We start from the raw sequence: 17,147 nt of genomic DNA, 5'->3' as shown, positions 1-17,147 counted from the left end.
GGCTGGGTGATAGACATTGGGGAGGGTATGTGCTATGGTGAGGGCTGTGAATTGTGTAAGACTGATGAATCACAGACCTGTACCTCTGAAACAAATAATACATTATATGTTAAAAAAAAAGATAGCAGGAGGGGAAGAATGAACGGGGGGAAATAGGGGGAGATGAACCATGAGAGACTATGGACTCTGAGAAACAAACTGAGGGCTCTGGAGGGGAGGGGAGTGGGGGGATGGGTTGCCCTGATGATGGGTATTAAAGAGGGCACGTTCTGCATGGAGCACTGCGTGTTACACGCAAACAATGAATCATGGAACACTACATCAAAAACTAATGATGTAATGTATGGTGATTAACCTAACATAATAAAATAAAAAAAAAAAAAAACAGTGTTCCGGCCCCCAGCAAACTGGTCGTTCGAGTCTACAGCTCCCACGTGTTCCTCTTCTCTAGACGCCAGCCCTCTAGCCGCTCCCGGCGGCCCCCCTCCTACGCCGGCCCCTTACCTCTGAGCAGTAGTGGTGATGGCGTCCACGATCTCTATGATCCGGTGCAGGGCAGAATCGGTGCCGATGGTCATATCGGTGCCACAGAAGTCATTGTCAATGGAGCCCACCAAGCCCACGATGTTCAGGTAGCTGGACTTGGTAGCCTCCTCCGCTGTGATCTTACCTGACGAAGAGAAGCAAACCAGGAGCCACCGGGTGAGGTGCCCGGCACACCGCAAGAGCAGGTGACTGGGGAGAGAGGGGCCTGCAGCCAAGGGGAACCATAAAGCAATGGCAGAACAAGGAGGGCAGAGGCTGCCCGTTCGTGTCTGGGTAACGATTCCCTCCGACGGGAGAAGAGGGCTGTGTGTGCACGCGCACAAACCATACTCGTGACAACAACGTCTCACCCGCTTTCTGGAGGTCATTCAGTAAGTCACTCCACTCGGAACGGAAGGTGTCAGCCCCAGTGAGGCTGCCATCACCCCCAATGACACACAGATTGGTAATCCCATGCTTCACCAGGTTGTGGGCAGCGCGCAGTCGCCCCTCTCGGTCCCGGAAGTCCTTGCACCGGGCACTTCCAATGACTGTGCCTCCCTGTGGGGAAGAGGTAGAAGTCAGCTCCCCAGAGGACACAGCCAAATTTGGGCACAACATGCTAAGATTCCCCCACATTCCAGCACTGATGGGCTGTCATAACCACGTGCCTTTCCAGGAAGTGCCCCGACATCCTTAAGAGTCATTTGTCCTTTCTAAAGCAGAGAGAAATGATGCTGGCTGAGCTATCACAGGGTCATTCCTTATATTCTGCTACACCTCTTGGAAGTCTAAGATCAACCCATTCCATTGAAGGCTTTGTCATCAAAGTGATTATCCTCAAGGAGAGCAAAGGAATACACCCATGCTGTTGGCTTTTGGACTCATCTCTTTCACACGTTCTTAGACGTGTAGGAAATAGCACTGGCTTCGGTCCTGGAAATTCTCCCTAGCAACCTGACTTTATCAGACTGCATCCAAACTATTCCTAGGAGTTCATCCCAGTGTGCTTGGTAGTACTTTTTCCCTCTTGAACTCACTGCTTTCTAACTGTAACCAGGCACTGCCAATTTCCTCTTTGCTCCTCAGGCTAGGGTGCTAGTAGAAGGAGACACAATACCCACCCACATATTCACAAGGGAAAATAGCTCTGAGTATCCCCAGGGGCTCGTAGATACCCCGAGAGAGTAAGTATACTTAGGGCTTTCACAAATCATATAAACTCCCGGCATCCACCCTTTGGGTGACTGGGGAGAGAGGGGCCTGCAGCCAAGGGGGAGGGAGAATTGAGGGAGAATTCTGGCTCATTCTCAGACCACTGAACAGCAGGCACCATCGCCTATAAAGAACCTGCACGAAGCTGCACACTAAATTTCTGCCCATGGATTTTTAGAGGCTCGAGGTAAAGAATGGGAATACAAATGTAATTTGTAGATTTTTCAGGAAATCAGAAAATAGGTATTTGACTTAGAGAAGGTATAGTACAAAGGGTTGTGGATACAATCAGCATAATTTTAGGGTGTTTTTGGAAACTCGGAAACACTGTATTGGTTCCTTCCTCCCTTAAACACTCTGGTTTCAGGTGACCTGATCACCATCACATGAGGACTGGCGGATTTCGGCTCTACTTCTGGCCCTGGCTCCAGTCCTCTGGTAAGGTTATTTTCATGGCCAGACCTTCCCCGTGACCCCACAGCAGGTCCTGCCAATGCACCGGCTCCTCAAGTCTTGCCTGCGACCTTTCTATAAAGAGCAAACTGTCCTGTGACCGCGTTCCCATCCCCAAGCCACCCTAGGAAAACAGGGTGATGTTTTCGAACTCAAAGAGTAAAGGGCAATCGTGGCATCTCTCTTGTCATAGAACCCTTCACATCCAGCCACATGGGGGGGGACTTGGACAACCGTGAGGCCAAACCATAGTGGGGTGCAAAAAGGACAGGACAAACATGGGACAGGAGTCCTCGGGAACATACCAGCTGCAGCATCATCGAAACGCTCTCCCAGGTGGCCTCCCTGATTTGATCTCCGCCATCCACCAGGCCTTGGTAACCCTGCGGGGCACATTACACCCATTCAGCCTCTGCTTGGCCAGTTCTCCCTAAACCCCCACGATTAAGACAGGATCCCTGGGAAGAAGTTCTCTGAGAATCAAGTCACCTTCTCCCATTACTGATTCCTGGATGCCCATGACACTGTCATAATTAACACAGTCCAAGGAAGAAGATGTCAACTTTTCAATACCCTCTTCTAGTTTCTCACAATCTCAAAAGGGCAGGATGTCCTTTCTGATATTTCATCCTAATTCCTCTTCCTTCTGGCTCATCCCAAGTCCTCCAATCTGCTTCCCAGGGAACTAGATAACAGATGGCTTTGATAACAGTAGAGGGAAAAGAGAAAGGTGTTGGAGGGAAGGTGGGAGAGAAGTGGGACTTGAAAAGATAGAACTGGGGAGAAGGCAGATAAACCTTACAGAGAGAAGAGTGGACAAAGAATGAGAGGGAAGGGAGAGAAGGGAAGAGGAGTTAGAGCCTCAGGAGGTTCAGGAAACTACAGAAATCTGATGAGACTCTTCCCTCCAAAGGCTCTATCTCTGGATATACTACATTTTCTGCAAAATTCTCATTTCAGCTTTTCTCTTTGTCTTGGTGGAGGTAAGGGGAAGAGAAAGTTACTTCTTCCTTTAAATTGGGCACCATGAGGACCGAGTCTGCAGACCCCTAGATCCCGCCATCATGATCGGAGACAGAAGTGGCGGGGACACTCATGGAGACTGGGAGCCCAGACAAAGCATGTAACTGGGAGGTGAGGAAAGAAGAAGTGGGGAGGGAGGAGCAGAAAACAGAGAAAGAATGACAGAGAACGAAGTAGAGAACCAACCTCATGGACAAAGAAGACACGGGCACCAGTAAAGATACCAACTCGAACCACAGCCCTGACAGCAGCATTCATACCTGCAAGGAGGGAGGAAAGATGACAGGGAGAGGTTAGTCCTCAGAAAAGCAGCCTGGACTACAAGACACGACTCAGTCCTTTTCTTAGGCTTTTCTCTGAATCTGGAATACTCCTCTCCTCCAGGTCTTCTGGCCTCCCACTAACACTGAATTACCACGTTCAGTGTTTATGTAGCTCCAGATACCCCCGATTCCTCTCCCTTCCCCCCCAAAATCCCATCTTTCCTAAGACCCTTCCTTGCCAGGGCAATCTGGGGAATCATAATCTTGAATGCTTACTGTAGTGTTAGACACTGCTAAATGCTTGTCTAACCTCATCTCATTTAATCCTAGCCACAGGCCTGAAGCTGCCTCCATTTTAGATTTGGAAACTGAGGTTCAAAGAGGTCACGGTCACAGAGCCAGTCTCCCCACTGGGAGAAATAATTAGGACTAAAACTAATTAGGACTAAAACAGAGAGGAGAGCCTTTCCCCTTTCTCCCACTGAAGTATCATTCCTTTCCTGTAGCTACTCAGTGACGAGAACCATCTCTCCCATGAGTACTGTGGAGGAACCACCCTGAACAACACACAACACATGGTGGAAGCTATAAAGGCCCCCATATTAGAACCAATGTTACTGATAACTGCAAAGTAAGCAGAGCTTCCCTGGTGAGAGATGGAAGACATTCCTGGGTCTTGATCCCGGTAACCCCCTCCTGCCTTGTAATGGGAGGAGGGGCTCACAGTGATGCTCAAGGACACTCAGAGCCAAGATAGATCAATTTCTTGTGAACCATTTTAACTATCTTCCCTCAGATATGCCAGTCCATTTTTTTTGTTTGTTTCAATCTAAAATGTATTCCTATGGTCCTCAATCCTGCCTAGAGAAATATCATATATCAGTGAGCACTAGAGAAACCAGTAATTAGAAAAATCTGCAGCAGCAGACTAAAATCCATCATGAACTACTACCTGGAATGGAACAGAATCAAAAAGACCAGAATGTCTGTTTTTTTGGGGGAGGTGGGAGTGGGGTTGGTAATAGACGGCTATGCACGCCAAGTCAAATCAAAGGTCCATTCACTCATTAAGCAAATATTTACTGAATACCTACCATGCTCCAGGCACTGTATAGGCACTGGGGAAACAGCAGTGAATGATATAGTCTAGGGATACGAAGATAAAGGACTTGGTAATGGTTCTCAAGACTTGCGAAGAATATAATATGGTTACAACATGGATCCATATGAAGGAGGTACATACAAAGCACAGTGGGAACAAGGAGAAGAAGCATCTCAGCTTCCAGGAGGAAGTCAGGACAGGTTATACAGAAATGACAGCATTTGACCTGAAACCTAAAGGACAATATCCTTATAAATCTTTTTTGTAAGGTGGACACTTTAGGTGAGAGTGTTCTAGGCAGGAGAGGAGCACAAATGAAGGCAAGAGTCAAGAAACAACCTTAGATGGGCACCTGGGTGGCTCAGTCGGTTAAGCGTCTGCCTTCGGCTCAAGTCATGATCCTGGGGTATCGGGATCAAGTCCCATATCAGGCTCCCTGCTCCGCGGGGAGCCTGCTTCTCCCTCTCCCTCTGCCCCTCCCCTGGCTCGTGCTCTCTTGCTCACTCTCTCTCTCAAATAAATAAAATCTTTAAAAAATCCAGTACTATGAAGACTAAACTGTAAGACAGGAAGACAGAAGCAGTGAAAGATGAAGCCACACAGGTAGGCAGGCAGCCGCATGCCACGTGAGGAACCGTGGCTCTTATTCTGTAGGCCAAGGTTTGACTGGGATCCATGGATGGTGGTTTCAGGAAATCCATGAACCCCATGAAACTGCATGAAAAGTTTTCTGGGCATGGGAATTTCCTTTGGGAGAAGGTCCACAGCTTTCATTTGATACTTAAAGGGGTCTGTGACCTAGGAAAAAAAGTTGCAAATGATGGAGAATCTTCGAAGAATTTTGAGAGTGGAGAGACACGATGCTCTGTGCAGATCAGAAAGATCACCATGGCAGCAACACAGAGGAAGCTGGGATAAGATGGCTATCTGGCAGCCTAGGCAAAAATGATGAGGGCCTGGACTGGGAGAGTGGCATTTGGGACAAAACAGAGACACTGGACAAGGAGACACCTAGGAAGCAGAAGCACAGCTAGGTGGTTAGATTTCAACGTGTTGGAGAGCACGATGGAAAAGCCCCAGGAATGACTCAGGTGCAGGATACAACAGTGGTGCGATTAACTGAGCGGAGGCGGGTTTTGAGTCAGGCGGGGGGGGGTGCGGATGACACATTCCTATTGGGAGACGTTGAGCTTGAAGTTCTTGCGGGACATCCATGTGGACGTGGAAGAGGCTGTCTCAAGAGAATACGTAGAATCTGAATGGGAAAGGCAAGGAATGGAATGCAGAGGAAAACTAATACTGAAGGAACGGGTAGGGGAAAACGGGAGCCAGGAGGGAGACTAAGGAGGAGCAGCAAGAAAGACAGAAGGAAAACCAGGTCTTAGTGATGTCTTGGAAGCCAAAGGGGGCAGTTTCAAGAAGTTGAAACAGTGCTGAATGCTTCCGATAATTGATCTCCGATAAGAACTGAAAGACTGGGCTTGCCTACAAGGGTCCCTGGTGAGCACTAATGTCAAAGCTCACTTCCACCACCACTGAGGCAAAGCCACATGAAGTCCAGAAGTCTAGACTATTGAAGGGATCAAAACAGAAAAATCTGTGATGGGAAGGGGCTTCTCAGAAGCTTTAGGAAAAGCCTTTGTGTATGAAAAGAACAAAGAGTCAACGCAAAGTCATCAGTGATTTAAGAAAGAGGTATCAAGTCAGTAAGATCAGAACAGAAATGAAACTATTGTTTATTTATTTTCTAGACTTTGAAAAGGCCTGTGGGATTCTCTATGGGATACCTGGAGTTCTGGAATATGAATTTGTAATCTTAAGAAATAACGAACGAAAAAACATTCTTCTGAAATTTATAGGTTGGAATGCTGTTTCCCACTCCCAAACTGAGTAAGGGTAGGGGAGAAAAGATTTAAGAAAAACAAATGACTTAAAAGGTTTTAAGTGTAAAGTAAACAATAGATGGCGGGTAGGAAATATCCAAATCCATGGGGCAGAAAAAAAAATCCCACAAGAAAAGAAGATTCTTTCTCTTCTCTCCTCCCTTTACCTTCTTACCTCAATCCTATCAACCTCCAGAGGCCATCCTTCCTGCCTCTAAGTTGGACAGCTGTTTCCCTAGGAACCAAGTTTCAGGGCTCCCTTCATCGTCCCCTATACCTGCGTCTCAAACCCCCAGTTCCCTAGAAATCACAGACTGGGATGTATACGTAACTTTTATTAGGGAGTCCCAGTAATTCTTTGGGCTCTCCTACTTAACATTACTGGCCTATTCTGGCCCCAGACCAGTCCTGGCCAGGATCTCCTTGGCTGTTCCACGTTGCCCTAAATAACCCTGTGTTTGCAGCTGTCTGACCTATTAGAAGCAAGACGAAGGATAAGATTACAGGCACTACCCAGGGGGTATTCTGGGTACAGCTAGGAGAGGGGCTCTGGAGAACATCAGAGGCACGTACTTTGGAGTTTCTAATTACAGCCTGCAGGGAAGAGGCTTTGGGGAGAACTATGGGTGATGGGTCTCTTAGACATGAGACAAAAAAGACTAATAAATGAGTTGGTCACTACCTTCTTGAAAGCAGATGTTAAAAAGTTTCTTTCTACCTTAACTGAACTTTGAATAGGAAAAAAATATCCTTTAATTCCAACATAAGAAATAAATGTTAGATCTGAATTACACTTCTGAATATGTAATTAAAATTATGAGTCCTAGAACAGCAATCCAGAGAGGTCATCGAATCCCTGTTCGTGTAAACCTTTAAAACCTTTACAAACAGGATAAACAGGCATTTGGAGTGGACCGCCCATCTGAACACAGAGGGCTAGAGCAGACGGCTGAGATCCTTTCCAGCAAACAAGCCAATGTCATAAGGCCAAATATGGTATGACTGAGCAGAGCTGGGGCCATTCCTGGGCTGAAGTGGGAATTAGGATTCGTATCTACTCAGCCCAGCTTCTGAGCTCAGGCTGTCTGCTTTCTGGCCTCTTTCTATTTTAAGAAGTTATGAGCTTTGCTGAACTCAGGGGATGACAGAACTGTGGCCTCTCTGGATTTTACACAGCCCAACCTCACTCTCCCACATGGCCCACAGCCTCTGGGGAAAAATCATTTCTGTGTCCTCCTCTCCCTGGGAAAACTAAAGATCATTAAACCTATCTCTGGGCGGGCCACTGTTGTATTTGAGCTGCTCCCTCAGCTGGGACCTCTCGGCTCTACTTTGAGTTTTCTGCTCTGCTTCTCTGCCTCTCTTACTTTCATCCTGTACCAACTACTCCCATGCACCTGTGATGTTGCGTGCCCTTGCAGTGGGATATTTCCCTCGGGATACTGTGCCTGTCACAGGATCCCACAGGCCTCGGTCTAGCTGGCCCTCCAGAAATCAGCTTATGCTAGCCCCTGCCTCCATGAAGGATGATCTTCCCTTAAAGCAGGTGACAGTCCCTCTAAAATGAGGGTTTCTCGGGGCGCCTGGGTGGCTCAGTCGTTAAGCGTCTGCCTTCGGCTCAGGTCATGACCTCGGGGTCCTGGGATCGAGCCCCGCATCGGGATCCCTGCTCCGCGGGAAGCCTGCTTCTCCCTCTTCCACTCCCCCTGCTTGTGTTCCTTCTCTCACTGTGTCTCTCTCTGTCAAATAAATAAATAAAATCTTAAAAAAAAAGAGGGTTTCTCTGCTCAGGATCAGAAGCTGGAAGGGCTCTGCTGCTCTCAGACCCAAGTTAAATCCTAGGTCTCTCTCTCTATCTCTTTTTTTTACCTCTTTCCCTCTCCAGAGAGCCCTTCTTTTTCATAATTTCCTAACTTCATATACCTCCCTTGGATTTTTAGCAGGCTCTTGCTTCACTTAATCCAATTTCACAAGCTACCCTACAAAGGTTTTAGGGTCAACACTCAGAGTTTACGTAGCAAGGGATTCTTTCAAGGAGAGAACAGAGAAGCAAGAGAAGCTGCGCATTCCTAATCTGGCCACTCCTGAACTCAGACTTCTCTGCCCTCCTCCCTAAGCATCCTTGTCCTAGCATTCTCGTGTTCATGGTATATACCACAGGTGTAACTCAATAAACATTAGTTTAAAAACATATTTAAAGTCTAGATTTACTAATGAGAAGGATCATAAGAGCAAAGACGACATGTGACCCTTTCATCGATGTATCCTTAGTGCCCACCATCCTGCTCGCTACACAGATGCTCAATAATTCCCTTTGCATTTAATTAGGAATACGTTTATTTAGCACTTACTACATACCAGGCACTGTTGAAGCAAGAATCCATTCAATGAAGAGTTCGGTTTCTTGAAATCTACCTTGTCTGGGAACCCTTCCCTGGTTAATCCTACCAAGGCCTAGCATTTCATTATATACGTGGGTTCTACTGGGCTAAGGACACTTGATTATTGTTATTTATGAGCCTTACATAAGAACTCTAGGAATGTATGTTATCTCTCCTCCTAAAACTACATATTCCCCAAGGAAATCAACTTCTTCACAACATACAGGACAGGGCTCTAAACAAAGTGGGTGCTTAACACGAAGTCTAGGAAGCCTAGGGAGAGCGGAGTAGAGCGAAGGGGACACTGGCTGACATGTCTTTCCTTCTCTCTTTTTCCCAGCACAGTGTCCATGTCCTGGTGTCCCTCTGCCTCTCTTCAAGGTATTATAAACTAGAATATACAAGACCATCAAAGGAGAAAAAAAAAAAATCACACGTTCCCTATCTCCCACTTCATATTTCCACACACCTGATTTTCCTGACTTCCAGGTTTCTGGGACTCAACCCAGAAAGGGGTTCCCTCTGCCCTTGCTCTCGGCCCACACCCTGCCAACCCCGCCCTATGGGTCTGTACCAATTAACTGTTCCTGTTTGTTGGAGGGCTGGAGGACTGCAAGAGAAGGAAGAGGCCGGAGAAGAGAGAGAATGAAGCAGAACTGTGCCTAGTAAAAGGAAATGCCTGTCAAAGAGTAAGGTGCCGGACCCGGGTCAGTGCAGGAACTCTACAGACATCAGAGGCAAAACCTGAGGCTCTGGCTACAGCCCACCAAATCCCAATTCTGGTCCCTCCCTTTCCCCACTGCTTCCAATGTGCTGGAAGTGAATCCACCCACTGCTTTCTCAACAACTGCATCTCTTTAGTCTCTTTCTAATGTAGCTTGAGGAAACACCTGTCTTTTAGGTACCAAAGGACCCAAATGGACCCAAATCTTCAGAAAAACCTGGAAAGAAGTTTTATAAAGATTTGAGTAAATCAGAGCAAACAATATCCAGAAGCACTTGGGGACTTGGACCTGACAGAGATTTGGGGGAAGGCCCAGGATTCCAACGTGAATCTATAGCAGGAAGACATTAAGGAGGATAGTCTTGTTCTACAGGTGAGGGGAGTCAAGAAACTCAAGGGGGCCCACCAGCCATGTTTTTTGTCCCTCCCCAAGCAGGGCCTTCCTCCTTACCTTGGGCATCTCCACCGGAGGTTAACACGGCGATGGCTTTGCCGATCCCCAGGGTTTTGGCTGCATGGTGCTCTTCATGGGTCATGATCCACTCTAGAATTCAAGGGAACGACCCGTTAAGACACAGGTAGATCGAGGTGCTCGGGAAATGGCTGTTAGACTGGTGAGAGCCACCTCAGTCAGGCTCTCTGAGTATACTAAGTCTGGGCTTTACAGCTTGGGTGCTTTGGACTTCTTCCAGAAGAGGGCCACAACCCTGCAGAATGACAAGCTGAAATGTCACAGTAATCAAACCCAACACCGCAAAGGTCTTGGCTAACCCCTCCCACCTCAATTGGAGCCTATTTGGAGAACAAGCTAAGGTCAAGGGGAAGGGCAGCTGACTGACCAGAAATGAGAAAGGAGGGAGGAAAGTTAAGTTAGCCTCAAGGATTCCTCCCTTTTATGAAGGGAAGGGCTGCTGCAGATGGTAGGAGTCGGATGAGGTCTGGGGCACTGACCGGACACCAGCAAAGTGGAAGCAGAAAAGCGAGGGTAGGCTGGGTTACGGGGAAGATTAGGGTTCAGTTGTATGGAATTGGGCTAAGCTGGAACTGGAGTTTGAGGTTTTACATGCACATCTGAGCTTGTGCAAATCAATGGTTCAGGCTCAGGAACGGTTAAAAGACATTCTACGGCTTCTCCCATCCTCTCAGGCTCCCTGCCTCCTGAGCATCTCTTGACTCATCTTCAGGCCCTGTGCCTCACACGCCATGCTATCAGGTGGGAAGAGCAACAGAATCACGGCCACATATACATAGATATGGACACATGACATGTGACCACGTTCCTATTTTTGTCTGCAAGGCTAATCTATCTCTCTCACAGGAACACACAAGACACACTTTTATATCCTTAAAATGTCAATGGAATCATCACTCTCCCAGTTACCCAGGCGAAAACCTAAATTTTTAAATTTATCTCCTCCTTACTCTCAGAGTCAAAATGGTTACCAAATCCTATTCTTCCTTCTATTGTCCCTTACCCTTCTCTTCTTGGGATCCTCACAGCCTCTCTCTACCCGAATTGCCTACAATAGCTGCTCCCCCTCTGTTTGTTTCCCTCTCCACTCTATCAGAGACACAAAACAAGCCCCACAGGAAGGTCCCCGGACCCTGGGGCCTCAGTGGAGAGAGGATGCATTCACTTAGGAACGGGGGCTGATGACCTTTAAGCACAGCTCCTGTTTCTGCTGTCAATCTGGGGAAATCGGGGAAGCTGGTGACAAAGACATAGGTCACATAAACACACAAATCTGTATATGTGGCAATAAAATACATGCAATGGGGCACTCATGAAGACATACATACACAAACACACATAGTATTATTAGGGGACACAGGTTCTCAGACATACTACACATAATCCGTGCTGACTGACTTCTTGGGTTGGCAGTCAAAGCTTCCATGATCTAGCCCTTGCCTAGCGCTTCAACTTTTGCTCCCGTGAGTTTTCTACTCCATCATCACCTGAACATTACTTTGCTCCTCCCCATGTGTGTACTTGGGCACACTGCATCCTGCATCCAGAAGGCCACCCTGGCCCTTCCACAGATCGATAGCCCACTCTGTCATTTAAGACCAGTCCTAGTCGCAACCCTATTAACATTAAGTCTATTAAGCCTTCACTGACGACCACAGGTCAAGGAGAGTTTCTTTTTGGACCTCCTCTCATCACATATTGTCTGGTACTGGATCATTCATTTAGCATTTAATCACCACTTTATGTGGTATTTATTTTAACTTATTATTTATTTGGAAGAGAAAGAGAGCACAATGGGGAGGGACAGAAGGAGAGAGAGAATCCTGAAGCCGACTCCCTGCTGAGTGCAGAGCCCATCTTGGGGCTCAATCCCAGGACCCTGAGATCATGACCTGAACCAAAATCGAGAGTCAGCTGCTTAACCAGCTGAGCCACCCAGGTGCCCCTATGTAGTATTTAAAATTGCTTCTTATATATTGAAAAGAAGGTCAGGCTAGATCAGGGGTCAGCAAACGATATAGCACACAGACCAAATCCAGCCCTTTTTATGGTTTTGTAGGGCGGCAAACTAAGAAAGGTTTTTACATTTTTAAATGTTGAAAAAACAATTTCACGACATGTGAAAATTACATGAAATTCAAATTTCAGCATCCATACTACTCTCATTCTTTCACACATCATCCTATGGCTGCTTAGATTATGGTGACAGAAACCAGATAGCCAGCAAAGACTGAAATATTTACTATCTGACCTTTTACAGAAAGCATTTGCAGACCCCAGGATAGACTATTGCTGTAAGCCATCTTCCCTAACTAGACTGAACAATCCTCCAGGGAGGGATCATGTTCATTTTTTAAAAAACTCTCCACAGCTTACCAAAGCCTGGTGAAGTCTATGCACATAACAGTTCAATAAATCCTTGTTGAAAGCATTAGGGAACTAACAAACAATACGAAATGCACACAGACATATGAAAACTTTTATTTAATATGCTTGGATACAAACATAGCTCCATATTCTAACACATAAGAAAGCATATAATGACAAACAGCAAAAGGAATACAATAAACACACATGGACAGACACTCTCCTACTAACTAGCATGCTCAGGTCCAAATTTCTACTGTTCTCAAAAAAAAAAAAAAAAAGACTAACTGGTGCAAATAGGAAGGCGAAAATCTGGGAACGGAAGAACAAAACGTGAGTATGCTGATCCCATTTCCCTTGATTTTTTCCTCTCATTCAGTCTGGGAACTCATCACTTACAAACCCACACAAGGATCTTTCACCCCTGGGGGCTTCAGTGAGGGAGAGAATTCACCATAACAAGGGGGAAGGTTAGGAGTGCTGACCTGCAAAAAACAGCTCAGATTCTTCTCCTGCATCTCTAAACCAGTTATAGAGGCACAGGATACAAAAATGTACGCAGATTCATCTATAAACATCCTTATAGATTCACAGTGACACACACATAGACATACAGACATAAAATCTAAATATAAAATCACATGTGTGTAGATACGCACGCGGGAGGGAGAATTACAGGGAGGCAACATCATAGGTGCACGGATTTGAATTGGATGAGTGCCAGGATAGGAGTCGGGCAGCCAAGGGCAACGAGGTCCGAGCACCACTCACCCATCCCTGATTGTCAGGGATGGGGGCTGTGCGTGCAAGCAGAGGGAGATGAGCCAAAGGTCTAGGATTCTTCACGACGGCCCTACCCATCCCCCCTCTTCCCTCCAGCTTCTTGTGCCATACCACCTCTGCTTTTCCCGTCCGCTCCTTCCAGTTCTCCCCACCGCCTCCTCCCAGCACGGTCATCCCCACCTCGCTCTCGGCTTTCCCCCTGGGCCTTTATCCAAGAGCCCCTCTTGCCTTTTAGTCTTAGCGCTCCTCTGCCACGGCTTCCTCGCAGACTGTCCTTGGGGAAGGGGGAGGGGAGCTTGGCGAACGCGGGGAGGAGCCAGGTGGAGGCAACGAGGGAGGGGAAAGAGATGCTTCCCAACCTCCACTGGCTGTTGCTGGCCCGGAGGCTCCGCCTCCTCCCTCCCCTCTTTCTCCTCCTCTCGCTCCTTCGCCCAAGGACAGCTCAGATATGGTATCCGCTTGTTCTCTTCACTCCCCAGAAGGTTCTCGGGTCCCCATCTCTGTCTTGGGAGCAATCAGCTCCTACACACAGTGGAAATCAGAAATTATTTAGTTGCCTCCCAGGTTGTCCGCCGAGACAACTTTTTCCTAGCTGGGACTGACTGAGGCTCCTTGCATTCAAACACCCTCCACAACTAATAAACCTCCCCCTCTGGCCTGATGCATTGTCTCCCACCTCTTTCACTCTTTAAACAAACATTTATGGAAAGTTTTGGTGCCAGGTTTTGTATTAGGTGCTGAGGGATGAAAAGATAAAGGAAATAGAGTCCCTGCCCTGGGGGAACGTTGAACACTGGTATTTTCTTTAGAGGGACCTCAAAACTCCTTTTACATGTATGTACCTTTCTCAGAGAAAATACAGGGCTACAAAGCAAACAGCGTGCCCCGCGGGAACCTGGGCCAAGTACTCCCAGGGCTAAAGGTGCCTCTTTTCCTTGATCCTCTTCATTCCTTCCTCTCTCCACCCAGGGCTTTGTGGCAATGTCTCTCCAGAGGCACCTCTCCTCTCCTGGCTCTTTCTACTGCCCTTCCTCTTACTTACTTTTGTTTCTGCCTCTGCCTATTCTGGCTGCAAACAATAAGAATACAGATGAAGCCATTCGAATACACAAAAGTAACTTTTGTGATGCAAATGTTACCAACAAAAGACAACCTGTAGACCAGGAGAGAATATTTGCAAATCATATATGTGATAAGGGACTGGTATCCAGAATATATAAATAATTCTTGCCATTTAATAATAAAAGGATAATAACCCAATTTAAAAATGGGCAAAAAGTCTGAACAGATACCTCACCAATGAAACTATACAGATGGCAAATAATCATATAAAATGATGCTGAGCATCAGACGTCATTTGGGAACTGTAAATTAAAGCAGTGAGATACCACTACATATTATTAGAATGGCTAGCATCCAAAAAACAAACAAACAAACAAAAAACTTGACAGTACCAAATGCTGACAAGAATGTAGAGCAACAGGAACCCTCATCTTTCGTTGGGAATGCAAAATAGTACAGTCACTTTAAGAGACAGTTTCTTACAAAGCTAAATATAGTCTTATTATATGATCCAGCAACCACACTCCTCTAAGTATTTACCCAAATGAGCCAAAAACTAGATGCACACAAAAACCTGCACACAAATGTTCATAACAGCTTATTCATAATTGCCAAAAACTGGAAGCAACCAAAATATCCCTCAAAAGGTGAATGGATAAATTGTGGTATATCAATTCAATGGAATATTATTTAGCAATAAAATGAAAGGACCTATCAAGCCAAGAAAAGACATAGAGGAAACTTAAATATATATTGCTTAGTCAAAGAAGCCAGTCTGAAAAGGCTACATACTGTATGATTCCAACTAAATGACATTCTGGAAAAGATAAAACTAGAGATAGTAAAAAGATCAATGGTTGTCAAGGGCTTGGAGTAGAGAGGGAATGATAAATAGGTGGAACACAAGGGATTTTTAGGGCAGTAAAACTACTCTCCATGAGGGCGCCTGGGTGGCTCAGTTGGTTAAGCGACTGCTTTCGGCTCAGGTCATGATCCTGGAGTCCCTGGATCGAGTCCCGCATTGGGCTCCCTGCTCGGCAGGGAGCCTGCTTCTCCCCCTGACCCTCCCCCCTCTCATGTGCTCTCTCTCTCTCATTCTCTCTGTCTCAAATAAATAAACAAAATCTTTAAAAAATAAATAAATAAATAAATAAATAAATAAATAAATAAATAAATAAATAAAAACTACTCTCCATGATGCTATAATGCTGGATACATGACATTGTGTATTTGTCAAAACTCATAGAACTTACAACACAAAGAGTGAACCCTAATGTAAACTATGGACTTTAGTTAATAATAACGTATCAATATTGGCTCATCAATTGTAACAAATGTACCCCACTGATGCAAATTGTAATAAATGGAAACTGACCACAGGAGAGGAAACTGTGCAGACAGTCTGCTCAATTTTCTGTAAGCCTAAAACTTCTCTAACCAACAAAGTCTACTAATTTTAAAAAACATACTCTGTTCAATGAAATATCTAATAAAATTGTAATATTAAAAAACAAAAAAAAATGGGCAAGTGTTTAAATAGACCTTTTTTCTAAATAAAATATACAAACAACCAATATGCACTCAAGAGATGTTCAGCATCACTAATCAGTACAGAAATGCAAATCAAAACCACAATGAGATTCCACTTCACACCTATTAGGATGACCATCACAAAACAAACAAACAAAAACAAAAATGGAAAAAACAAGTATTGCAGAGGACCCGGAGAAACTGGAACCCTGTGTATTGCTGGTATAAATGTAAAGTTATCTAGTCACTATGGAAAACAGTCTGGCAGTCCCTCATGTTAAACAGAGTTACCATATGACATAGCAATTCCACTCCTACATATACAGCCAAGGAAAATGAAAACATATGTATACACACACACGTACACCAATGGTCACAGCAGCTTTATTCATAATAGGCAAAAAGTGGAAAGAGGCCAAATGTCTATCAACTGATGAAGGGATAAATACAATGTGGCATGTCCATACAATAGAATATTACTTGGCAATAAAAAGAACAAAGTACTGATACATGCTGCAACATGGATGAACCTTAAAAACATGATGCTAGGTGAAAGAAGCTATTCACAAAAGACCACCTACCATATGATACCATTTATATGAAATGTCCAGAATAGGCAAATCTATAGAGACAGAGAGCAGATTAGCAGTTGCTTGGGGCCATGGGGAAATGAGGGGTGACTGCTAAGGAGGACAGGATTTCTTCTGTGGGTGATGGAAATGTTCTAAACTTAAAGTGACTGCAAAACCCTATGAACATACTATATTCCATTGAATTGTAGGCTTTCATTGTAGTGAAGTTGAGCTTATCAATTGTAGTTGGCCCTTGAATAACGTGGGTGTTAGGATCATTGACCCCCATGCAGTCAAAAATCTGTGTGTAAATTTTGACTCCCCAAAAACTTAATTACAGTTCACGCTCGAATGACATGGGTTTGAACTGCATGGGTCCCCTTGTGCATAGTTAATTGTTACTACTATTAGTAGTTAAGTTTTAGGGGAGTCAAAAATTAATATGCTGATTTTCAACTGCACAAGAGGTTGGTGCCCTGAAGCCCCATGTTGTCCAAGGGCCAACTGTATTCCCAGCCTATTGTTGACTGGCAGCTTTACCAATAACATAAACAGTTGATTGACATGTATTTTGTATGTTGCATGTATTGTATACTGTATTCTTACAATAAATTAAGCTAGAGAAAAGAAAATGTTTTTAAGAAAGTCATAAGGAATACAAAGTATGTTATAGTACTGTAGAAAATCTGTGTATATGTGGACTTCCATAGTTCAAACCTGTGTTGTTCAAGGGTCCACTATTTCTTTCATGAATAATATCTTTGGTATTGTACCTAAAAGGGCATCACCAGG

At 45.3% G+C, this 17,147-nt stretch overlaps 1 protein-coding gene across 3 annotated transcripts in view; it reads right to left on the bottom strand.

Annotated features, from left to right (window-relative positions):
* Window positions 1-17,147, bottom strand: part of PFKM (phosphofructokinase, muscle) — a 45,693-nt gene that overhangs the window by 11,799 nt on the left and 16,747 nt on the right. For 2 of the 3 annotated variants that reach the window (XM_081821566.1, XM_081821565.1), the window contains 5 exons: window positions 10,021-10,113; window positions 3,403-3,476; window positions 2,499-2,576; window positions 897-1,086; window positions 505-670 (listed from right to left, as the gene is read on the bottom strand). In XM_081821566.1, the coding sequence (XP_081677692.1) occupies window positions 505-670; window positions 897-1,086; window positions 2,499-2,576; window positions 3,403-3,476; window positions 10,021-10,105 (593 nt within the window). In that variant the 5' untranslated portion in view covers window positions 10,106-10,113. Of the gene's footprint in view, window positions 1-504; window positions 671-896; window positions 1,087-2,498; window positions 2,577-3,402; window positions 3,477-10,020; window positions 10,114-13,419; window positions 13,581-17,147 lie in introns of those variants that run through there. The other variant, XM_031023722.2, reaches the window with a different exon arrangement.

The sequence above is a fragment of the Leptonychotes weddellii genome, chromosome 5 (genome assembly GCF_054177405.1).
Source record: "Leptonychotes weddellii isolate Sample4059 chromosome 5, ASM5417740v2, whole genome shotgun sequence".
Lineage (NCBI taxonomy): Eukaryota > Metazoa > Chordata > Mammalia > Carnivora > Phocidae > Leptonychotes > Leptonychotes weddellii.
Note: the sequence above shows the minus strand (reverse complement) of the source record. Positions and strands in the feature narration are given on the sequence as shown.